We start from the raw sequence: 26,376 nt of genomic DNA on the forward strand, positions 1-26,376 counted from the left end.
ACCACTGCTTTTACTGAAACCCATAGATTTGGGGTTGTTGTGTTTTCATTTTCATTCGTTTCTATGCATATTTTGATTTCATCTTTGGTTTCTTCAGTGATTTGTTGGTTATTCAGAAGCATGTTTTTTAGCCTCCATATGTTTGTATTTCTAATAGTTTTGTTTTTTTTCCCCTCTGTAGTTGACATCTAATCTTACCGCATTGTGATCAGAAAAGAGGCTTGGAATGATTTCAGTTTTTTTGAGTTTACCAAGGCTAGATTTACGGTCCAGGATGTGATCTATCCTGGAGAAGATTCCGTGTGCACTTGAGAAAAAGGTGAAATTGTTTTGGGGGTGAAATGTCCTACAGATATCAACTAGGTGTAACTGGTCCATTGTATCATTTAAAGTTTGTGCTTCCTTGCTAATTTTCTGTTTAGTTGATCTATCCGTAAGTGTGGGTGGGGTATTAAAGTTTCCCACTATTATTGTGTTACTGTTAATTTCCCCTTTCATATTTGTTAGCATTTGCCTTACATGTTGCAGTGCTTCTATGTTGGGTGGATATATATTTATAATTGTTATATCTTCTTGGATTGATCCTTTGATCATTATGCAGTGTCCTTCTCTGTCTCTTTTCACTGCCTTTATTTCAAAGTCTATTTTATCTGATACGAGTGTTGCTACTCCTGCTTTCTTTTGGTCTCCATTTACATGAAATGTCTTTTTCCAGCCCTTCACTTACTGTCTGTATGTGTCCCTTGTTTTGAGGTGAGTCTCTTGTAGACAGCCTATATGGGGGTCTTGTTTTTGTATCCATTCAGCCAGTCTTTGTCTTTTGGTTGGGGCATTCAACCCATTTACATTTAAGGTAAATATTGATAAGCATGATCCTGTTGCCATTTACTTTGTTGTTTTGGGTTCGAGTTTATAAACCTTTTCTGTATTTCCTGTCTAGAGAAGATCCTTTAGCATTTGTTGAAGAGCTGGTTTGGTGGTGCTGAATTCTCTGAGCTTTTGCTTGTCTGTAAAGCTTTTAATTTCTCCTTCATATTTGAATGAAATCCTTGCTGGGTACAGTAATCTGTGTTGTGGTTTTTCTCTTTCATCACTTTAAGTATGTCCTGCCATTCTCTTCGGAGAAGGCAATGGCACCCCATTCCAGTACTCTTGCCTGGAAAAGCCCGTGGATGGAGGAGCCTGGTAGGCTGCAGTCCATGGGGTCACTAAGAGTCGGGCACGACTGAGCGATTTCACTTTGACTTTTCACTTTCATGCATTGGAGAAGGAAATGTCAACCTACTCCAGTGTTCTTGCCTGAAGAATCCCAGGGACGGGGGAGCCTGGTGGGCTTCCGTCTATGGGGTTGCACAGAGTCGGACGCGACTGAAGTGACTTAGCAGCAGCAGCAGCAGCAGCCATTCTCTTCTAGCTTGAAGTGTTTCTAATGAAAGATCAGCTGTTATCCTTATGGGAATCCCTTGTGTGTTGTTTGTTGTTTTTCCCTGCTGTTTTTCATATTTTTTCTTTGTGTTTGATCTTCATTAATTTGATTAATATGTGTCTTATGATGTTTCACCTTGGGTTTATCCTGTTTGGGACTCTCTGGGTTTCTTGGACTTGGGAGGCTATTTCCTTCCTCATTTTAGGGAAGTTTTCAACTATTATCTCTTCGAGTATTTACTCATGGCCTTTCTTTTTGTCTTCTTCTTCTGGAATTCCTATGATTCAAATGTTGGGGTGTTTGACATTGTCCCAGAGGTCTCTGAGGTTGTCTTCATTTCTTTTAATTCTTTTTTCTTTTTTTGTCTCTACTTCATTTTATTTCCACCATTCTATCTTCCATCTCACTTGTCCTATCTTCTACCTCAGTTATTCTACTGTTGGTTCCCTCCAGTTCAGTTCAGTGTAGTTCAGTCGCTCAGTTGTGTCCGACTCTTTGCAACCCCATGAATCGCAGCATGCCAGGCCTCCCTGTTCATCACCATCTCCCGGAGTTCATTCAGACTCATGTCCATCGAGTCCGTGATGCCATCCAGCCATCTCATCCTCGGTCGTCCCTTTCTCCTCCTGCCCCCAATCCTTCCCAGCATCAGAATCTTTTCCAAGGAGTCAACTCTTTGCATGAGGTGGCCAAAGTACTGGAGTTTCAGCTTCAGCATCATTCCCTCCAAAAGAAATCCCAGGGCTGATCTCCTTCAGAATGGACTGGCTGGATCTCCTTGCAGTCCAAGAGACTCTCAAGAGTCTTCTCCAACACCACAGTTAAAAAGTATCAATTCTTTGGTGCTCAGCCTTCTTCGCAGTCCGATTCTCACATCCATACATGACCAGAGGAAAAACCATAGCCTTGACTAGACGGACCATAGTCGGCAAAGTAATGTCTCTGCTTTTGAATATGCTATCTAGGTTGGTCATAACTTTTCTTCCAAGGAGTAAGCGTCTTTTAATTTCATGGCTGCAGTCACCATCTGCGGTGATTTTGGAGCCCAAAAAAATAAAGTCTGACACTGTTTCCACTGTTTCCCCATCTATTTCCCATGAAGTGATGGGACCGGATGCCATGATCTTCGTTTTCTGAATGTTGAGCTTTAAGCCAACTTTTTCACTCTCCTCTTTCACTTTCATCAAGAGGCTTTTTTAGCTCCTTTTCACTTTCTGCCATAAGGGTGGTGTCACGTGCATATCTGAGGTTATTGATATTTCTCCCAGCAATCTTGATTCCAGCTTGTGTTTCTTCCAGCCCAGCGTTTCTCATGATGTACTCTGCATATAAGCTAAATAAGCAGGGTGACAATATACAGCCTTGACGTACACCTTTTCCTATTTGGAACCAGTCTGTTGTTCCATGTCCAGTTCTAACTGTTGCTTCCTGCATACAGATTTCTCAAGAGGCAGGTTAGGTGGTCTGGTGTTCCCATCTCTTTCAGAATTTTCCACAGTTTATTGTGATCCATACAGTCAAAGGCTTTGGTTCCCTCCAGAGTGTTTTTTATCTCAGTTATTGCATTATTCATTTATTGATTGACTTTTTTATTTCTTCTAGGTCCTTGTTAAACATTTCTTGCAGCTTCTCAATTCTTGTCTCCAGACTATTTATCTGTAACTCCATTTTGTTTTCAAGATTTTGGATCATTTTTACTATCATTATTCTGTATTCTTTTTTCAGGTAGACTCCCTATCTCCTCCTCTTTTGTTTAGATTTGTGGGCACTTATCATGTTCCTTTGCTAAGTCACTTTGCTAAGTCACTTCAGTCGTGTCCGACTCTGTGTGACCCCATAGACAGCAACCCACCAGGCTCCCCCGTCCCTGGGATTCTCCAGGCAAGAACACTGGAGTGGGTTGCCATTTCCTTCTCCAATGCATGAAAGTGAAAAGTGAAAGTGAAGTCACTCAGTCGTGTCTGACTCTTAGCGACCCCATGGACTGCAGGCCACCAGGCTCCTTTGTCCATGGGCTTCTCCAGGCAAGAGTACTGGAGTGGGGTGCCATTGCCTTCTCCAATAATGTTCCTTTACCAGCTTAATATTTCTCTGCCTTTTAATCTTATTTAGGTTACTGTGTTTGGGGTGGCCTTCTGTATGCTGGAAGTTTGTGGTTCCTCTTTATTGTGGAGCCTGCTCTCTGTGAGTGGGGTTGGATGAGTGGCTTGTCATGGTTTCCTGGTTAGGGAACCTTGTGTCGGTGTTCTGGTGGGTGATGCTGGATCTCCTCTCTCTGGACTGCACTAAAGTATTCAGTAGTGAGTTTTGAGGTGTCTATGGGTTTGGGTGCCCAGTGCACCCAAAAAGATTCACAGAGTTGGGCAGAGAAGAAAAGAGGGACAGAGGAGATAGAGTTGACATGAGGGAGAAAAAGACAGATCTAAAAGGAGACAGAGCAATCAAGCCAGTAATCACACTCCTAGGTAAAAATGGGTACTGAAGATTGGATTCTTAAAGATGCAAAACTGATAACAAAAACCAAAAAGCAAAGATTAAAAATCTAGAATAGAGGTTAAAATCTTGAAAATACAATATTAAAAAAACTAAACAAAATCACACAAAATATAGATATATATATCTATGAAATTTGCTTTTAAAAAGGGGTCTTTTTTTGGCAAGGTATTAGGTTATAAAAATGAAAATTAAAGGAGTATAAAGAACTTAAAAATTAAAAAAAATTTAAAAATGATAATAGTAAAATATATCTAGGAATTTCTCTGGAGCTGTTGAGGGCAGTGTGGGGTCAGTTCAGTTCAGTTCAGTTCAGTCGCTCAGTCGTGCCCGACTGTTTGCAACCCCATGAACCGCAGCACGCCAGGTTTCCCTGTCCATCACCAACTCCCGGAATCCACCCAAACCCATGTCCATCGAGTCGGTGATGCCATCCAACCATCTCATCCTCTGTCATTCCCTTCTCCTCCTGCCCTCAATCTTTCCCAGCATCAGGGTCTTTTCAAATAGGTCAGTTCAGTTTCAAATAATTCCTTCTTCCAGCTTATACTTCTTCTCAAGGTTTATAGGCCCCTTCCAATGTAGTCAATGCTAACTACAGGGTTTTTTCTGTTGCACCTGTCACCTCCAGAGCAGTCCCCTCTTGTTTGTTTATTTTGGCTTCCTCTCTTTGCAAGTCTCTTCAGCGTCTAATTTCTGCCCTGACACAAGGGGGTGAAGTTATTTAGGTTATTTAGGCTAACTTATTCAGTTGTGCTGTGGAGAGGAAGGAACACTGCAAACAAATATCACTGGTGTGTGTGGGGAGTGCTCACAGTGTCTGGGCCACACTAGGTTTGCCCCTGCTCATGGAGTATATGCTTTCCTGGTCTACAATGCTCAGGCTCCAGGTTGCTCTGCAGGGGAACTGTCTAAAGTGAGCCTTGGGTTGTATGTACTTCCCAGGTCTAAGCCACTCAGGTTCAGGTTCTCGGGTACTCCACAAAGGGACAGACTCAGTTGGGCCTGCGTTTTGTGCCCTTCTCAGGTCTGAACAGCTCAGGCAACCAGGTGCTCGGTGAGTGGACTCTCTCAGCTGGGCGGTGCATCTTATCAACTCCCCGGTCCCAGTCTCTTGGTTTCCTGGGTGCGCCACGAGAGCGCAGTCTCAAAAGTGCCATGTGGCTCCTCTGGGGAGCTGATCTCTGACTGCAACCCTCATGGCGGATGTCAGCCGTCCAGGATCCCAGCAAGACTTTGTTAGTAACTGGGGACTTGCTCACAGTTTGGTAGAGGATCCTATCTCTGGGGCCATGATTGCCCCTTGCCTTCTGGCTCTGGCTGTCGCCTGCCTGTGTCTCTGCCTCCAGTGGGGGGAGGGGCTGGTCCGCAGCCGGCTAGCTCTCCTCTAGTATTCGCTCAATCCTGTTTTGTGAGCAGGCCAGGCTGTGCCTTAGAGCTTTTCATGGGCAAGTTCTCTCTCTCCTTTTCTTTGGCTATCCTGCAGTTTGGATTGCTATCTCATGTTAGCTCCCTCAGATTGTCTTCAGGGCCTTCAGGCCGGGTCCCTACCCTACGCATGCTGCCGGCACCTCCCTGTTCAGCCCCCGCTAGCTGCTGGCAGATGCAAGCCTCTGGGCTACCTCTCTGCTGGGAGTTGCAGCTAGGCAACTAATCTGTGGGTTCTCTCTCTTTTTTTTCCCCTCCCAGTTATATTGCCCTCCAAGATTCCAAACCTTTCCACAGACCCACTGGTAAGAGGGTTTCCTGGTATTTGGAAACTTCTCCTTCATGACTCCCTCCCCAGGACAAGTGTCTGTCCCTAACTCTTTTGTCTCTCTTTTTATCTTTTATATTTTGCCCTACCTCCTTTCGAAGAGAATAGGCTGGCTTTCTGGGTGCCTGGTGCTGGGTCCCCAGCATTCGGAAGTTGTTTTATGGAATTTGCTCAGTGTTCAAATGATCGTTTGGTGAATTTGTGGGGGAGAAAGTGGTCTCCCTGCCCTATTCCTCCACTATCTTAGGACCACGCTTGGATTTTGATTTTGAAAAATAATAAAATCTGTTCCCTTAAGGCTACGTTTATTGTTTAATTGCTATCGTGTAATTACCATATTTAGCCTTTATTCTTTGTGTTTGAATTTTGTGCTATTTAAACTTTGTGGTATACCTAGTTATGATTTTGAGAAGGTAATTGGTGATTGTAGCTGGCACTTCTGACTTCTCATCCCCAAAACATTCCCCTCTTGTTCTCACAAAACAAGATAAAAGAAAAAAAGAGAGAGATGGGGCCAGGGGCGGGGGGCAGGAAGAGAACTGATTTTTAAAAAATTATCAGGTGACTAAATGTTCAAGGAAACCGAGTGCTGCTCTCTGTAAGATAAAACATATCCTTAAAGTGTTTAGGGTAATCCTTTTCTCCTTTGGTAGTGATTAGTTTTGGGGTGGTCATGTGCTCCAGTTCTAGCCAGTTTGAGAGGAAGTGCTGAGGGTTCTGGCAAGGAGAGAAGCACAGTGAGAAGCCACCCTTTCTTTATGCCTTTAAGACTCCTAGTCAGTGACAACTAACTTCTAATCAATAAAGCAAAACCTAGAGGAAGTAGGGAAAATGACTCAAAGCTCTGAGCTAACCAACTCTGCATGCTTTCTTCTGGACTTCCTGTAACATGAAATGAAAACACACCATTTCTAGTCTGACATTTCTATTACAACAGAAAACACTCTAACAGAAATAGCATAAAACAAAAGTCATACAAACACACATATAGTATTTATTTTACCCTTTTCTCATTACAAAAGCAATATATATTTATTTTGGAAATTTGGGATATAGGTATTCACAAGAAAGAAAATTTTTTTTAAATGAGAGATAACTATGTCAACACTTTTTGCATATATTCTGTTGTTCCTATGCATGTACTTTGTATATTGTATAATTTAAACATTAAACTAATTGTTTTATACCTAATTTTTAAACTTAATAACCAAGAGAACTAAAGATTTAAATCAATTAATCCTAATTAGAGATTAAATTGAATCTTAATTTTATTTGGTTTCCTATGAACACAAATTATAGCAGTCAGACAAGCTTTAGGAATTGGTTTGACATTGAAACTAGGCCAAAGATAAAACATGAAATTCAGATGTATTTTAACAGATGAAATTTAAATGTATTTTAACACAAATATTATCTCTTTGAGACTACCAAGTAAGTTCTGAGACCAGAGCACTTAAAATTTTTTTCTAGTTCATTTACACTGATTTATTCTCCTGGGAATATAATGTTTGTGGTACTTCAACACTTTTTGGTTTGCTTATTTTTAGCTATGATACCTGTTTTTCAAACTGAATTTGACTTTGTGCAATCTTTGTTTAATTCATTGATTGTTCATGTTATGTATAACTAAATTGAATTGCAAGCAGAAATCCATTTTTTAAACCTGTTTTATGAGCGACTTCACTTTCACTTTTCACTTTCATGCATTGGAGAAGGAACTGGCAACCCACTCCAGTGTTCTTGCCTGGAGAATCCCAGGGACGGGGGGGCCTGGTGGGCTGCCATCTATGGGGTCGCACAGAGTCGGACACGACTGAAGCGACTTAGCAGCAGCAGCAGCAGCATATGCTAAATAAAAAAAAGACAGCCAAGATAGACTCTTAATTATCTGATAGATTTGATTACAGAAGATACAAGGAATCCTCATCTTTTATTATGCCTGAAAATAGAGTAAATGACTTTAATATCAAATATTAAATACTCTTTGTTGAGTGATGTACTTTTAAAAGTTACATTTACCTTTTGCACTATTAATTTTGGTTTGCATCTGTATTCATAATTTATATACCACAATATTTTCTATAATATAGTTACTTCTGCAAAGTTTTTCATACATTTGGAGCCTTAAGAGAGTTTCCAAGGTTAAAATGGTGAGTGATCAAATTGAAATCCAGTTTCAATATTATTATGTATATATAAACACAGTCCATGGGGTCGCAAATATGCACAAACAGATGAATATATTCTGATACATTTTTATTGTAATAAACTTCTTTATAAATATACAAGATCAGTTGGCAATTCTTAGTTTTTTTTGGGACATTGCTCCTTTGGCAGCCTGATTTGGCCTATAAACTCCTCTCAGGATAATGTTTTTAAGTACATAAAATAATAGAAATAGGAATCAAAGAAAAGTTATTCCATTGAAACAGTTTTGTGCATAGAGCACAGGTTAAAAACACCTGCATAAAGATTTTGAATAGCCCTTTAGTTAATATATTTACAAAAATGCCCAAGAACATATCTAAATAAAACGGTTCCATGAACAAAGCCAAACTGACATATGTTTTATAAACACATATCTACTAAAGCCCTTAGATTGTATCTCATATATTTTTGCTTTTAAATCCACACATCAGAATTGTTATAAGTTTAGGAGTAAGAATATGCATGATAAAGAGACAAGGGAGAAACATGGTTTTGTTGTGACTTATCTTTATATTCCTGTGTCATCTAGCAGAACTATATATTCTTGGTATCAATATACACACCTTTAAAGTTAACTTTGAGTATTTTAGCACTTTACAAATTTTGAGTCCAGCCCAATTCAGTTGTGGAGTTGGGTCATTGATTGGCTAATTAAAGGTATGAGTTTAGTAAAAAGGAGATGTGAATGAAAAAAAGGTAGAAAGAAGGAATTCAATTAATAAAGACAGAATTGGAAAATAATATAGAATGTGGAAAAAACCCACCACACCCTACAAAACTAAAAGACAAAGTATGAGGAGAGAAAAATAAGAAAAACAAAGACCTGCCATTAGTTTAATTAGCAATTTACTTTTCACAGTTCCACAAGGCCTGGAATATGTGGAAATTACATTTCATCTTCAATGTGGCACTGCATATCACATGTGAATATAGTAATATTTTACCTATTTAAAAAAATAAATAGTGGTTGAGTTTAAGTCCTTATATAGTTTTCTTATTTAGTGGATACTAAAGAACCCTTTCATCCTATTCCCCTTTTCATGGAATGTATGGAAACAGGCCTGAATTAAAAGAGGTGTTGTACCAACATACTTTGGAAACCACAGCATTTAATGCAAATATCAGTGGATGTTAGTTTCACATTTACAGAGAGTTTTTCTTTTCCTTTTTCTAATACTCTTCTGTCTCTTTTGACTTGTAATAGTGAGACTGAGGTTTTCAGAGTTCATTTTACATATCAAATAATATTTTGCTTATGCATTTGCTTGATTTTTTTTTTTTTTAGTGATTTGTGGATTATGGATTTAGAAAGATCAGAAGACAGAAAAAATCCATCATCTTAAAAGAGAGGGTATATTTTTTATAAAACATAATCACTATAGATCTTTTTTTGATTGTATATTAAAACAATGTTGTTATTACTGCACTTAATTACCACAAACTCCATAGACCACATAGCTGACAGGAATGTTCTATCCCCCAGTTCAAATCTGAACCCCTCTGAAACTCTCTTTTATATGGGAGTACTTCACAACCTGTACCAGGTGAAGAATGAGATGAAGGAGAACTATAAGTCATGTCAAATTGAAGGAGTGGATAGTGGGTTGGTTGCTGAATACTCCGAACATCAGAATGCTTTTGAAGCCAAGGGAAAAATTAGATTCATTGCATTTTTTCTTAACCCACAGGAGGAAAAACTGATCATATAGGCAGGGGAAATACTATCTGTGCTTTATGTATTTATTATCTTAGCATAAGATTGTAATTGTTGCTAAGCCCCTTTGCAGAAAAAGGTCTGTGTTTCTCAGTGTTAATTTTTGGCATTTGTTTGCCTTAGGCCATGGCTATTTTAAATATTTATATATTATTATACAAGAATAAAGTGACTAAAAAACCCATATAATGTATTATAGGAATTTAGAAAGCAAAGAAATTAATTCAGAAACGTGATTAAGTGAAAATATTTCATTATTTTTCCTGAAAAAAATCTTTTCCTTGTAATTGAGGTTCTGTGATTTCTAAAGGAAGAAGCGTAATGTTACCTTAAACTCTGCTTTATTTATATGTAAATATGTCACAATATGCTTTGCGTTTCTCATTCCCAAAAGGGGAAATTCATTGCTTTGCCTTTCTTTGACTTTCTATGCAATCTAACAATTACAGAGAGAAATATCCATATATAAGTGGATCAAAGCATGGATTTAAAAAAGCAAAGAGAAAGAAGAAGTGATTTACTGGATCTGACACCCTGTTTACCATGTCAGGATCAAACCAATACCAAATTCCAAGGACATAGTAGGGCGTCCAGCAGACAGTAAATGAAGTGGCAAATGCAACCGTCATCTTTAGGGTCCTCAGCCGAGCTTGTGGTATATTGTTCTTGGACTGATTCAGTTGTAGTTCTTTTAAACAGAGAAAATAGAAGGTGCTTTTAATGACCAGTTTTATTACAAAGCCAAAGTAGAAAAAAAGAAACAGAGAATCATAATTCAACCTGGTGAATATAATGGAGGCAAATTGCTAATATTTTTAATAATGACAATATGCTTACAAAGCACGTTTATATCTCAAATTTTCCACTCTGCTACATAATAAATAGAAATATTAAAGATAGTAATGCTCTTAAAATTAATTTTCCATCAAACTAATAAGGATTTGAAATACGAGGTTACTCAAATTCTTCAAATAAAATTTTAAGAGAGTGGACTGAGGTTGAACTGAATTTAATTCACTGCCTTTTGGTTGTCATGCCAACATTGCTACATTTATTTTATAAATTTATAACTTTTCACCTTTCCTGACTGACCAAGCAGGAAGCCCTGTTGCCATCATAGGAGGTGATGTAAGCTTGGTGCAGGCAAAAATACACATGCACTGGATTGATGTCAGAATCCTAGTTGGCACTAAGGAGATTTAAGGACTAATACACGATGGACGAATTGAAGGACATTAGCTCACCTTTTCTTATAGAAACACCAAAATCAGAACTAACTGCTGAACAACTCTGTCAACCACAGAAAAAAACCCCACTATAACCTAACAAAAAAGATACCCTACATCGTGTATGGATGTGAGAGTTGGACTGTGAGGAAGGCTGAGCGCTGAAGAATTGATGCTTTTGAACTGGGATATTGGAGAAGACTCTTGAGAGTCCCTTGGACTGCAAGGAGATCCAACCAGTCCATCCTAAAGGAGATCAGTCCTGGGTGTTCATTGGAAGGACTGATGCTGAAACTCCAATACTTTGGCCACCTCATGCGAAGAGTTGACTCATTGGAAAAGACTCTGATGCTGGGAGGGATTGGGGGCAGGAGGAGAAGGGGACAACAGAGGATGAGAGGGCTGGATGGTATCACCGATTTGATGGACATGAGTTTGAGTGAACTCTGGGAGTTGGTGATGGACAGGGAGGCCTGGCGTGCTGCGATTCATGGGGTTGCAAAGAGTTGGGCACGACTGAGCAACTGAACTGAACTGAATTGAACATCCAAAGATAAAGAAGGAGACACAATGAGATGGTAGGAAGGGTGCGATAGTGATAAAATCGAATTCCATACACACCAGGTGGGTAACCCACAAACTGTAAAATAATTAGACCACAGAAATTCTCCCACAGGAGTGAAAGTTCTGAGTCCTACATCAAGCTCCCCAGCCTGGGGATCTGGCAATAGGAGGAGCCCCAAGAGAATCTGTCCTTGAAGACCATCAGGGTTTGATCTTAGGAGTTACTGGAGGAAACAGAAACTCCATTATTAGAGAGCACACACAAGGTCTTGTGAATACTAGGACCCAAGTTAAAACTAGGGACCTCATAAGAGACTGAGTTAGATTTACCTGCTAGTATTGGAGGGTCTCCTATGGAGGCAGGGGGTGGTTGTGGCTCACTGTGAGGACAGGGACACTGACAGTGGTAGTTCTGGGGAGTACTCATTGGTGTAGCTCTCTTGAAGGCTGCCATTTTCACACACTAGACACATGAACTAACATGTGATTGGACATGTGAAGGCACATTTATATCTTTGAAAGTTCACAACTTGAAGGTTTGTATATAGAGGATTTACTGTATTTAAAGTGATGAAAGAACCCATAACCAAAAATGCTCTGCTCAGCAAGGCTCTCATTCAGATTTGATGGAAAAATCAAAAGCTTCACAGACAAGCAAAAGCTAGGAGAATTCAGCACCACAAGAGCAGCTTTGGAGCAAAGGCTAAAAGAAGTTCTCCAGGGGGAGAAGAAAAGGTCACAACTAGAAATAAGAAAATTATGAATGGAAATGCTTACTGGTGAAGGCAAACATACAATAAAAGTAGGAAATCATCTGTAGACAAATACAAAATCAAAATCATTAACTGTGAGGAGAGCATAAATGCAAGATATTGGAAAGGCATTTGAAATTAAAAGACCTGCAACTTAAAACAGTCTTGTTTATATGTAGGCTGCTATATCAAAACCTCATGGTAACCACAAACCAAAAGTATACAACAGATACACACACACACACACAAAAAAGGAATCCAAACACAATACTAAAGTGAGTCTTAAAGGAAAGCAGTCCTAAATATTCATTGGAAGGACTGATGGTGAAACTGAAGCTCCAATATTTTGGCCACCTGATGTGAAGAACTGACTCATTAGAAAAAACCCCAATGCTGGGAAAGATTGAAGGCAGGAGGAGAAGGGTTGGATGAGATGGGATGAAGATGAGATAAGATGGTTGGATGGCATCACCAACACGATGGACATGAATTTGAGCAAGCTCCAGGAGTTGGTGATGAACAGGGAAGCCTGGTGTGCTGCAGTCCATGGGGTCCCAAAGAGCCAGACATGACTGAGTGACTGAAATGAACTGAACTGAAAGTGAGTCATCAATCACAAGAGAAGAGAACAAAATAGGAAGGGAAAGAAGAAACTTACAAAAACAAACAAAAAAAAATGAACAAAATGGCAATAACATTCATGTCTATAATTATCTTAAGTGTAAACAGATTAAACAGTCCAACCAAAAGACGGAGACTGGCTGAGTGGATACCAAAACAAGATCTATATATACGCTGTCTACAAGAGACACACTTCAAATCTAGGGATACCTACAGACCACAAAAGAATCAGATAAGACTTAGCAATCACCACCACAGACTGAACGTGAGGGGATGGAAAAAGGTATTCATTCAAAAAGTAGATAACCAACAAGGGACTATTATATAGCACAGGGAACACTATTCTGTTATTAGGCTATTCTAAAATAACCTAAATGGAAAAATAATTTTAAAATAAATACATGTATATGTATGAATCATTTTGCTGTACATCAGGACTTAATACCATATTGCTAATCAACTATACTACAATATAAAATTTTAAAAATTCATACATTTGTTTTTGAGAATGCAACAGATTCTTGAAGCAAAAAAGGTACAACCATGTGCGTGAAGTGAAAGATCAAATAGTGAGTTGCATGCTCCATAATATTTAGCACACTCAACACACACACCGAAATGTGCATAGTGTGTGGATACAGGAGATTTGAATGTGATACAGAACAGCGTAACTTTAACAAGTCTATTGGCAACTATATTATGAGTTGTACTTTGCTATATGCTAGGCATCAGATGTTTGATTAAGTGTTATGATGAACCAGCAGGAACAATTTGCCCATGCTTCTACTGGGTAAATGAAGTAATTGTCCTTTTAGCTTTAATTCCATGCTGTAAATGTATAATATGGGGAGATATTAAATTACCTCATCTCTAAATTGGGGATAATAAAGTATTGCCTCATGGAGTGATTTTGAATATTGAAAGAGTTAATTTATGTTAGTTGCTCATAATAATATCACAATACTATTACAATACAATACTATTCTAGATAAAATAGTATATGGCACAGCAAGTGCCATTCTGATTCTCTGGTAGGAGTATTGCCATTAACAACTGTCCATCCACAATTAATCTGAGAAATACATACTGTGGGGATCCTGATGAAGGACCCTTGTTAGGGTGAAGATGATTTTTGCATTGCAGATCAGCATGATGAGAAGAGGGATGATGAAGAGGCAGCTGAAGGTGAAAAAGTTATAAAAGGCTTGATGCCACCACTGTGGAAAACTGCAGTGTGTTACACATTGAGAGAAACCTTCAGTCTGTCCAGAGTCATCTGCTAAATGGATCATCCCAAAGATGTATAACTGTAGGAGAAAATTTAAACAATTAAAAAGAGATATTACTTATTTTTGAACAATATTTGCAAGTTTTCTTGAATGTTTTCTCTTCTGTATTGTACTAATCTTCTAACATGTTGTTGCCCAAAGCAACTGCTAAGCTTCTTGACATTTGGCTTTTGGCTTTTCTACAAAAAGTTGTAAGTGGATCTTTACTTAAAATATGTTTGGGTAATGTGAATGGATCTGTAGGATTTTGAATTTTTTCCAAAATTATTTCAGCCTTGCAGAACAATCACCAACCAAAGATTTAAACCTCCTCTGTATTTCAATTTCAGATGCTATTATGATGAGTAAATTTTTGCAAGTGATTTTATTGTTAAATCTGCAGCACACATACAAAAAAACTGTCTGGCATTTAGAATATGCCCTCAAAATAAATATTTAAATTTTATTTTCGAGACATAAGAGCTCATTAAAATGGCCAGAAACATGTACAGACAGTTCATTTAAAAAGGGTGTAACAGTGACCCTTAAGTATATAAAAACATAGTTTCAACCTCACTTATGATAAGAGAAGTGTCAATCAATTAAGGCTACACTGATAACGCCATTTCCCACTATCAAGTCTGGCAAAATTAAAAAAAAGAAAAAACAGTAATAAACTCTCATGGCAAGGCTATAGGGAAACAGAGACTCTCATACATTGCTAATGGGCACGCAAATTGATACAATCATTAAGGAGAGGAATTTGGCAATAATTAGTATATATTTGTACTTAACTTTGACTCAGGAACCTGACATTCAGGAGTTTTCCATGAAGATACACCCCTACTTCCATTATATGAAAATACATATGCACAAGATTATTCACTGATGCATCGTTTATAAGTGAAAAACATTGAAAATAATCTAAATACTAATTCATAGAACAGCAGCTGAATAAACTATGGTGGACCACACAATGGAGTCCTGTACAGTAGTAAAAAAAAGAGGGAGGGAAATTTCTATCTGAAGGTCTGTGTGTGTGTACATGTACATACATTTATTCTAGCTCTGTGTGGAGAGAGGCTAAGAACAATGTCATCTAAGTAGCAGTGAGCATACCTCGCTCTCCAGTACCCAAATCTTATTTTTAGTATCATTCTCTAACAAAAGGAATCAGAGCTCATTGGCGAAGTGCGTAATCCCAAGGCTGGGGCAATCAAAGCACAATAAGTCATTGGAACATCTGCTGTGCCAAAAAGTCTGGAAATGCCCAGGGAATGATGGAGCATATGAAAACATTTCAGGCACCAGCTTGAAAGAGGTCCCATTGGCCAAATCTGGGATAGTTTAAGCATGAAAACAAACCAACCCTGAAAGAAAAGACTGAGTTCAAATACAGAAAGAAACCATGACTCCATGCTGATGTAAATGACAAAACCAGAATAACAAATACATGGGAAAAGGAAAAAGCTCTTTACAGAAAGTCAGCTAGTAAATGTAAAAGATACAATGGAAGTAGTGATTACCATTTTGTAATTACTGTAATAATAATTGATTCAGGCAAGAATCACCAATGAATTGTAAAAATATGGGTGTAGGCTTGAGGAGACTAGTTTATTTATGTCATCTCAAAGTATCTACCTGTAGGATACATTGCATTATAAACAGTAAAATAATAACTTTACAGTAGAGAAATAACCAAATAAGCTAACATTGCCAATAATGGGACAGATTGACAGCATCTGCTTCCTTCTAGAAAGCATTGAGAAGAACTCAGAGTCACCTCTTTCATGTTTTTGTTAAAAATCAAATCAGTCAATCCTAAAGGATATCAATCCTGAGTATTCATTGGAAGGACTGATGCTGAAGCTGAAGCTCCAATACTTGGCCACCTGATGGGAAGAACTGACTCATTAGAAAAGACCCTGATGCTGGGAAAGATAGAAAGTGGAAGGAGAAGGGGATGACAGAGGATGAGATGGTTGAATGGCATCACTGACTCAACGGACATGATTTTGAGCAATCTCTGGGAGATAGTGAAGGACAGGGAAGCCTGGTGTGCTGCATTCCATGGGGTCACAAAGAGTCGGACACAACTGAGTGGAACAACAGCAATGCAGACAAAGAATATTGCCTACAATATCAGTAAACAAAGGATGTTGTGGCCATCAAGTTATTAGCCACTGCACTTACCCTCAGGAGTGCTCCCTAAGGAGTGGATTCAGGATGGAGAAAAGTAGAAACATGGCCCTAGATCGTTAAGGTGATGTATCAAAGGAATGATCTCAATAAGCCCAAACTCTTGCATCTTTCTGTACTTAGAAAAGCGCTACATTCATTAACCTGAGATGTATGGTTTTTCTTTAATTAGCAATAATCTTCTGATGTTCTGACTACCAGGTTTTTGTTGCAAAGAAGCCTCCTATTAAAAAATCCTGGCTCCTCCATTGCCTCTTATGAATTGGGAGCAATCTGAGAGACTGTCTTCTAGGCTTAAGTTCTCAAAAGTCTACTGAATAAAACATATTTCTCAACTTTTAGGTCGTAGATTTTTTTTTTTTCAGTTGACAAGTGCACAACCTGTATCTCTCCCCAAGAAAATATCAGAGAAACTCAAATTGAGGGGCATTCTACAAAATAACTTGTCTGCACTCTTCAAAAATGTCAGTGTCATGAAATACAAAGAAAGACCAAGGAACTGTTCTAGTTTAAAGGAGGCTAAAGAGACAACGGGGCTTCCCAGGTGGCTCAGTGGTAAAGGATCTGCAGAAGACAACGCAGAAGACACAGGGTTGATCCCTGGTTTGGGAAGATCCCCTGGAGTAGGAAATGGCTACCCACTCCAGTATTCTTGCCTGGAAAAATCTGTGGATAAAAGAGCCTGACAGGCTACAGTCCATGGGGTCAGAAAGAGTTGGACACGACTGAACACACAAGCAAAGAGACAAGGCGACAACCTCTCGCATAATCTTGAATTTTCTTTCATTAAAGGGGTTATTATTGAGACAGCTGAGATATGAATAGGGCATATAGATTAAATGGTAGTACTGTTCAGTTCAGTCACTCAGTTGTGTCCAACTCTTTGCAACCCCATGGACTGCAGCGCGCCAGGCTTCCCTGTCCATCACCAACTCCTGGAGCTTGATCAAATCCATGTCCATTGAGTTGGTAATGCCATCCAACCATCTCATCCTCTGTTGTCCCCTTGTCCTCCTGCCTTCAGTTTTTTCCAGCATCAGGGTCTTTTCCAAGGAATCGGTTCTTTGCATCAGGTGGCCAAAGTATTAGAGCTTCAGCTTCAGCATCATTCCTTCCAATGAATATTCAGGACTGATTTCCTTTAGGATTGACTGGTTTGATCTCCTTGCAGTTCAAGGGACCCTCAAGCGTCTTCTTCAACACCACAATTCAAAAGCATCAATTCCTTGGCACTCAGTAGTACTGTATTAATGTTAATTTCCAGATTTTGATACTTTATACTGCACTTAATGTGCTAGAAAAAATACACACTGAGGTACTGAGAGAGACATCATGTCTGAACTTTTAAACAATCCATAAAAACATACATACAAGAGAGAGAATAAACAAATTAGCAAATATAGCAAAATGTTAATATTTGGGGAATCTGAGGGAAAAGTATCCTAGAAATCTTTGTATGATTCTTGCAACCTTTCCTTAAGTGTGAAATTATATTAAAAAAAGAACTGAGTCAACAATTAAGGAAACAATGCAAGTGGTTTTCACAAACAAGTTCTAGTTGACATTTATTCATTCTTTCCCAATTTGTCAAGCACATTTCTTACCTCATAATTTCCAAAATTTTCTACTGAAAAACTTCATTTTACCACAAAATATTAAAATGAAGAGATAAGAGTGCCCAAGAGCTTTAAAACTGGTAACAAGTTAATTCAAACAAAAATGTTGCAGGTTTTTTTTTTTTTTTTAAGTTTTAAGCAAGTGAGGGACAGTATTCATTTAGTTGTTCACTGAATTAGTAAGCTTAAATTCCATTTAGTTAATTTAATAAGCTCAGAATTTCTTTCCTTTTGGGGGTGGCAGAGTGGAAATAGTATACCTTAAAAAATACTGTTTTTCCTCTTTGCTTGTAGAGTAGAAAAACTTGAATAAATATAAAATATAATGAACAAAATAAATACAGATATAATAAGATCTAAGTACGTATAATATAAAATACAAGCCTATTTCTTTTATTTGTAATTAAAATGCTGATTTTCAGTTTGTGATCTTTTCAGCTTCAAGGACAAACAATAATTTTGAAGTTAATCCACTAGAGGGCGCCCAATGATAATATTATCGATCTTAAAGTCAAGAAAAGCAAGTTCAGCTAATTCTGTTTTATGATCCAGATCAATTTTTTCCATGTTACAAAGTGACCCTTTCAGTTTTCCATACTTCTTTGCAAACTGTCCTTATTTAAAGTTGAGTTTTAAATTTGACCCACCAGGTATTGTGAATTGAAATCTTGGGAAGGGTTTTTTTCACATGACCCTGAGAGTCTTCTAATTCTTAAAAACCCTTTTTTCTTTCCATCTCCCTAGTCAGCCTTGGAACCAGATAATCTGAATTTGATTTTCTGCTCTGCATTGGGTCACATTTTCACTTTAATAGTTCATATTCTTAAGTTATAATGATGAATCTTTCAATGAAAAGGACTTTATAGTACTATGATTTGAATTTGGTTTTCATCTTTATGTAATGAATGCTTGTTTTTAAAGCAACTCCTTGGTCATAAAACTATACTAGGTACACTCTCATGAAAGATGAACTAAATATATCATGCTATCAAGAAATTAAATATTTCTTAGGGGAGATACAGCATGTATGTGACAACTATAATACTCAATAGACAAGTTCCAAAGGAGAGTTACAGTGTTATGAAAATTCAGAATTTTACTCATCCACAAACTAATTTGTTTTGGGCTTCATTCAGTTTATTTTCAACTCCAAGACCGTGTTCATTTGAATGATCAATATAGGGATATACTTTACTTCCAATGATTCTTTTATACTTCGATGATATTTTAAAAATTTCTTTGTTTCTCCTCTCTCATGCCTGGCCCCAGTTCTCATCAGTGTTTACTTTATTTTGCCCTAAACAACAGCAGTTTGTTCTCCATCTTTACAGTCACTTGCAGATGCTATTCCTCTTAGCATATAATTTTTAACCTTTGCTTTACCCCATACTAGTGACACCATGACTTAATCTTTCCATCTTTAGATGCTATGCTTTAGGTTCCTCTTGGGATTCCCTGGTGGCTAAGACAATAAAGAATCTGTCTGCAAAGTAGGAAACCCGGGTTTGATCCCTGGCTTGGGAAGATGCCCTAGAAAAGAGAATGGCTTCCCACTCCAGTATTCTTGCCTGGAGAATTCCATGGACAGAGGAACCTGGTGGGCTAGGGAGATATAAATAACTCTAGAGACTGTCATGACAATTAACAAGCAAATACTTGCAAAGCACCTAGAGTAATGCCTGGCCCACAGTTAGCACTATATAAATCCTAGCCATTCTTAAAATTTTGTTTGAGGCACACAATTTATAAATATATATTGCATATGTTTACATATTTATAAATTTATACCATATTTTTCCTGATACCACTTAGCTATTTATTCTCACCTTAAGATTTTCCTGCCTTTTCCTTCTCTAGCCTCTTACAGGAAAAAAGAGACAGTATTGCACACTGTGATATAGTGATACTCATGCATGCTCAGTCGCTCAGTCGTGCCCAACTCTTTGTGACCACGTGGACTATAGCCCACCAGGCTCTTCTGTTCATGTAATTTTCCAAGCGGATTGGAAATCCTGGTGGTTAGGATTCTGGGCTTTCACTGCTGAAGCCCGAGTTCAGTCCTGCTAGGGGAACTGAGATCCTGCTAGTTACGCAGCATGACCAGAGACAAACAAAAAACCACAAAGCAACATAGAAGTGGTTAACACAATTCCTGGCACATGTTTATGTACTGAGTAACTATTATCTATCAAAATCATCATCACCATTATTGTTATTTCTGCTACTAGTATGCTATTACTATGTTTCAGTAACATTTTTGACATATTGTACACAGTAATGAGTGTTTATTGAATTTAAGCTGCTTGTGGGGCTTCCCAGGTGACGCTAGTGGTAAAGAACCCTCCTGCCAATGCAGGAGACATAAGAGATGCCGCTTCGATCCCTGGATCGGGAAGATCCCCTGGAGGAGGGCATGGCAACCCAAGCCAGTATTCTGGCCTGGGAATTCCATGGACAGAGGAGCCTGGCAGGCTACAGTCCATAGGATTGCAAAGAGTCAGACACGACTGAAGTGGCAGCATGGACAGAGGATGCACAAGCTGCTTGTCAAGTTCAGAAGAGCCTGCTAGAATTGTAAATTTCTGTTTGTAACAGGCAACCCTCCACATTTATTTAAACCACACATCTTCACACCAAAGAATAAAGGAATACTCATATACAACAGACCCTCCAAATCTTTGGGTTCCACATCTGCAGATTCAACTGCAGATGGAAAAATATTCAGAAAAAATTTTTTTAGGAAGTTCCAAAGAGCAAGACTTGAACTTGGAAAGCTCCAGCAACTGTCTATATATTACATTGTATTTACAATTATTTACACAGCATTTACATTGTATTATGTATTATAAGTAATCTATAGATGATTTAAACTATATAAGAGGGTGTACATAGGTTACAGGCAAATACTATACTGTATTTTATAGAAGAGACTTGAGCATCTGGGAGATTTCTTATCTGAGGCCACCATGGTGGGGAAGGAGGATGTCTAGGAACCAATCCCCTGGGGATATTGAGGGTGACTGCATTTTCTCTACAGACCTGGGTTACCTACAGAATTAAAAAGCTGTCAACATATAATTTTCCCTAGTAGCATAGAGAAACTAGTGATGTGAACTCTATCTGCAAATAATCTGCTGCTCTGGAATTCTTGTGGTCTTAGATGACAGTCATCAGAAACCTTGCATTTTTTAATTGGATATGGACACACCAAATTCAGGAAATGTTTTCTCCTTAACATGCACCTGCTAGCCTAACCACAGTCAGTCTTAAGTCAGATATCGTTTCAAGTCCTGTTGGCTGTTTTGCCTTGCCTTCCTTTCCCTTCCTCCTTTTCTTCCTTTCTTATCCTACTTTAGAAACAATACCTCCAAGACTTGAATCATTATGCTCTGGCATATAAAGCTTTTTGAGTGAATAAGACAGCTTAGTGACTAGGGAGGACATTGGCCCAATTTACTTATCAGTCAGAATAAATGTCATAATTTTTTGAAGCAATCTTTACATAAGCAATTTTGTTTGCTGTTTCTTAAATAATTATTTTATTTCATACTCATATTTCCATAATACTTTTTTCTCCTGACTTCAAAAATCCTATTATGAAGGAAGTAATTAAGGTAGGAAAAGGGGAAGGAATGAATAGTAATACATTTTTAAGACTTTATACTTAAAGTCTTATATATGATTGTGTATATCTTACTCTTTATAGCACTTTTTACAATGACCCTTTTAAACTTGGTTAAGTAATTTACTTAGATAGCTGGCAAAAGACAGCACTGAGATTTGAAACCAGCTTTGTTTAAATCCCACTGCCTTTCAGACTTGCAGGGATATCTGAGGTCTTCAGAGACTAGGACTGGAGCCAGTGAATGGTCAAACAGGACTGGGATTCCCTTATCCCTATTTGACCAGAGCAACTCCATTTATATCTGTTTCATTTATTGAAGCTCCACACAGAATTTCATTTTAAATAAAATTCAATTACAAGCAAAAGTATAAAATTTTGGTCACAGTACACTGAAAGTTCTGGAAATATATCCCCAAACCATGACAGAACTCTGAGGTGATCAGCAAGGTGGAAAAGCAAGGTGGTCAGTTTGAAAGTTGGTCATTCTGAACTCTAGCAAAATGTCATAAATTCTCAGGTTCCTGGGAACATGACAACTAGCTTGTTGGTTTTTTTTTTTCTTTTTCCAACCTAGCATGAATTAATCAAGTGATAGAATATCCATATATATATACCAAAGGATAAATACAATCCTAAAGGAAATCAATCCTGAATATTCATTAGAAGGACTAATGCTGAAGCTGAAGCTCCAATATTTTGGCCACCTGATGTGAAGAGCTGACTCATTAGAAAAGACCTTGATGCTGGGAAAGATTGAGGGCAGGAGGAGAAGGGGATGGCAGAGGATGAGATGGTTGGATGGCATCACTCACTGACTCAATGGACATGAGTTTGAGCAAACTCTGGGAGATGATGAAGGACAGGGAAGTCTGGTGTGCTGCAGTTCATGAGGTCGCAAAGAGTGGAACATGACTGAGCAATTGAACAATAACAAACAAAGGATGAAAACTAAAAGTCCATCCTTTCAAACTCCTTTTAAATTAGCTACAACAGGATGTGCTTTTGTCAATGGGCTTTGTGGAGCGTGGTGAAGCATGAGCTGTACTCACTGTCACACAGCCTGGAAATCAAAGGCTTTTCCTATCTCTTGTCTTCCCCATCACGCACACATAACATTAGTCACAGGGTTGAAGCCTCTTTTATTCAGAGAGAAAGAGCAGAGAGCTATAATAAAAAGATAAACTGGACTTACAAAAAGACAGGAGTTCAACAGGCACTGGGCAAACAATCCTTTTAAGTGAATACTTTTCAAACTGTGGGTTGTACCTATCAGTTGGTTGTAATCAGTAATAAAAAATGAAATGGAACAGAATAGAGTATTTATTTTATGAAAACTTTTCTCAATTATAGGTCTATGAGAGATAGATTAAGTCTTTATGTAGTATGTATTTCTTTCTTTCCATTACTGTCAAGAAAGTTTGAAGGACATTGATTTCAAAGGTTCTCTTTGAATGGTCTTTTTTTATGTGAAATGGGGATAATAGCATAGCTTTTACATACCTCACAGAGTCCATATAAATATCACATAAGATTATGAATGTGCGGTTTTTCAGGAAACATCAGTAAAGTGCTTTATCAATTTAAAGTGCTGCTGAAAGCAAGACTGAGTCATTTGTTTTACAAAATGAAATACCGTCAATACTACCATATTCTGTGACCCATATGTAAATTTTCTTATGTACGTCATTTTAATAATGTACAACATGATGGCCACAGTTAACACTGATGTATGATGTTTAGAAAAGTTGTTAGAGTAAATCCTAAGAGAGCTCATCACAAGGAAAGAAAACTTTTTTCTTTTCTTTTCATTGTGTCAATATGAGATGATGTAAGAAGTTAGCTGAAACTATTGTGTTAATCATTTCACATTATATGTAAATCAAGCTATCATACTGTACACATTAAACCTACATGGTGATGTACACAGACTGTTTCTCAGAAAAATGAAAATGAAGAAAAACAAAAAAATCATTTAATCCTTGAGTAAGACTCATGAAAGTTATATGTCTTCCACATTGTTCTCAGAATTTCCCCCAGCTATCTTCTGCTATATACATCCATTCCACCTCCATTTATTGATTGATCTATCCAAACTTTGTTTTCATTTTAGTAAAAGGTGAAAGGTTTATTTGATCTGAAGAGGAACCAGGGAATCCAAACATTTAAAATTTATATTTTTGTTGGGTATCTCATTAGGTATTGTGAATATGAATTAAGTTGAACACAACAGTTTTCACTGTTGTAGCAGCACATATCATAATGGCAAAGACAAACAAGTACACAATTACAATGTTTTCTGACAAACAGTGTGCATGAGGTCAAAGGAAAGGCAGCAACCATGAAATCTAATTTCCTGCTACTGGTCAATCTGTCCCTTCAGCCAAATAAATCTCCTTTGAAAATTAACCACTTTACAACTTTTGCTGAAAAATACATTTGATCTTTGGCTTATTTTTTCCATTCAAATACATTCATCTTTAAAAACTCACTTTAGGGCTTCCCTTGTGGTTCAGCTGGTGAAGAATCCGCCTACAGTGTGGGAGACCTGGGTTCGATCCCTGGGTTGGGAAGATCCCCTGGAGGAGGGCATGGCAACCCACTCCAGTATTCTTGCCTGGAGAATCCCCATGGACAGAGGAGCCTGGCAGGCTACAGTCCACGGGGTCACAATGAGTCAGACACGACTGAGCAACTAAGAACAAGACCTATTATATAAGCATTAATAAAATTGTTAGAGACCTTTTTTAAAAAAAAACTCAGTTTATCCTACTTTTACCCTTCCTTCACCATTTTAATAATTCATCTCTCTCTTCTTACACTGGTAATAGGCTTGAAAACTTTTTTGTACATAATTGTATTCATTTTGTATAAGTTTTATTTCTATAACTGAATGACATTTTTTTGTCTCTTTGTTTCATCAGTACCTGGTTCAGTGTTAGGAACCAAACTTGTGTTTATCTTCTCTAAGAAAATTGAACAATACACAAATACACGTCACTCATAGTTCAAAGAAATAAAATGAAAAATTTCAGAGCATAAACCTTTGCTAAGTAACCTCATTTAAGTGACATGTTTGCTAAATTAATTCTTATATATGCAGTCACTGTGAAAATAATTTTAATATACTTTTCTCCAGGGAAATCAAAGCATTTTGGTTTTTTCTGCCATAAAACACACACTGATATACAAAAAATGTTAAGTGAGGAATTGGTGGGAGAATATAGTTATCTAACTTTCTAGTGTCGTGAGCTATTTAGTGCATCCTGTGTGGCAGCTTTTGTTTGTTTGCTTGTTTTTTGTTTTTTTTTTATGCCAGCTGGCTAGTTTAGAATCTCTAGATAAATATCTATTTGTAGTGACAAGTTTTTGGAGGATCATGGTAAACTCCGGAGAAGGCAATGGCTCCCCACTCCAGTACTTTTGCCTGGAAAATCCTATGGACGGAGGAGCCTGACTTCCTGACGCATCCCTGTACCCTGGATTCTTCACAGGGTACATTCACACACATAGAGACAATTTGGTCATCTTTGCCATTTTCAAGAATTCATTGTCTTCTTCAGAGATGTGACAGTTGAAGAGGCAGATTCTGAAGATCCATCAACCGGAGTGCCTTTGATAAAGACAGTCTGGAGGGCTATCTGCTTTCTGAAGGAGAGGGCCTTGCCTGCACCAATAGTCACAGAGTTTTGCTCACAGCCTGTTACAGTCTCATCTACCTCCAGATAAAGCTCAAGTCAACCTCAGGGAAATGTTCAAATATCCAAACGTCTACGATGCCCCACATTTCCTTTTATTCCATCCCACCCAGCTGCAAACTGCAGAACATACTAATTAAGGATAGTTCTTTCTATGCTGCAATGACAGAAGACTCACGAAGTTCCAAATAAAACAAGGTATGCATACTTTCTACCTATGCAAATTTTATTGTTCCTAAAGATTCTCCCAATTTACCATGTCAACCAGAGTAAAAGAAAATGTAGATGGAAGAATCAAATGAGGATGAGTTCAAATTTGGAAATAGCTTCATTTTGAGAGAGCATTTGCTGTGTGCCAGAGAGTATGATAGAAAACTTAACAAATTATTTGTTTAATCATTACAAAGGTGCATCAAGTAGACATTACCTCCATTTTATACATGCAAGACCTGAAACCCAGAGCGGTTAAGACATTTGCCAAAGGTAACAGCAGAGTCAGGATTAAATTCCACCCTCTGACTTCCAGAGCCCAAGCTATCAGAGATAATACAATACTACCTTTGACAAGACCTTCATTCAGATTTAGATAGGAAATCTGTAATCTCCATAAAAAATCTGCAATATTGGTTTACCTGTGGTCCAGCAAAGATGCTACTGAGGAGCCAGGCCAAGCCAATCATGAACTGTCCGAGCTTGCTGTTGCTTTTCACTGCTAGAGGCCTGGTGATGGCCAGGGAGCGGTCGAGGCTGATCACCACCATCATGAAGGCGGGGGCGTACATGGAGAAAAGCTTCAGATAGCTGAGGACTTTGCAAAGGAGCTCTCCAGCATACCATTGAACAGTTATGTTCCACATTCCATCCAGTGGCATAACAATCAGAGTCTCCAGCAGGTTGGCTAAAGTCAAGTGTTTTAAAAGCACCTTCATTTTTGAGAGTTTTTTCCTCTTCTCTTTCCTTTGAGTCCAATTCTGAAGTTTCAACAAGAAAGAAGTGTTGAAAATTGTGGAGAGTAGAAAAAGGAAGAAAGTAACAGTCACTCGGATCTTTCCAGATAGGGTCAGGGTGGGGAGGCTGCCCGGTGTTAGTAGGATGCTGCTGTTGATCGCTGAACAGTGGTTTTCATTCTGATCAGGAGAGTCACCGTTTGCCATCCTTTATGGCTGATACAGCTTCAAGACTCGTGTTTCTGGCACTTCTGATGTTTTATTGT

General features: G+C 38.2%; 1 protein-coding gene and 1 long non-coding RNA gene across 4 annotated transcripts in view; one reads left to right on the top strand and one right to left on the bottom strand.

The window, feature by feature from the left end:
* The window catches only part of LOC106990528 (uncharacterized), an 84,102-nt gene that overhangs the window by 10,658 nt on the left and 47,068 nt on the right, over positions 1 to 26,376 (top strand). The gene's annotated exons all lie outside the window — the stretch shown is intronic.
* Positions 9,049 to 26,371, bottom strand: GNRHR (gonadotropin releasing hormone receptor). 2 transcript variants are annotated; one of them, NM_001009397.1, is given in 3 exon segments: positions 9,049 to 10,285; positions 13,848 to 14,067; positions 25,796 to 26,363. In NM_001009397.1, coding segments are annotated over 3 exon segments (987 nt in total). In that variant the 5' UTR covers positions 26,318 to 26,363; the 3' UTR covers positions 9,049 to 10,040.

Source organism: Ovis aries, chromosome 6 (genome assembly GCF_016772045.2).
Source record: "Ovis aries strain OAR_USU_Benz2616 breed Rambouillet chromosome 6, ARS-UI_Ramb_v3.0, whole genome shotgun sequence".
Classification (NCBI taxonomy): Eukaryota; Metazoa; Chordata; class Mammalia; order Artiodactyla; family Bovidae; genus Ovis; species Ovis aries.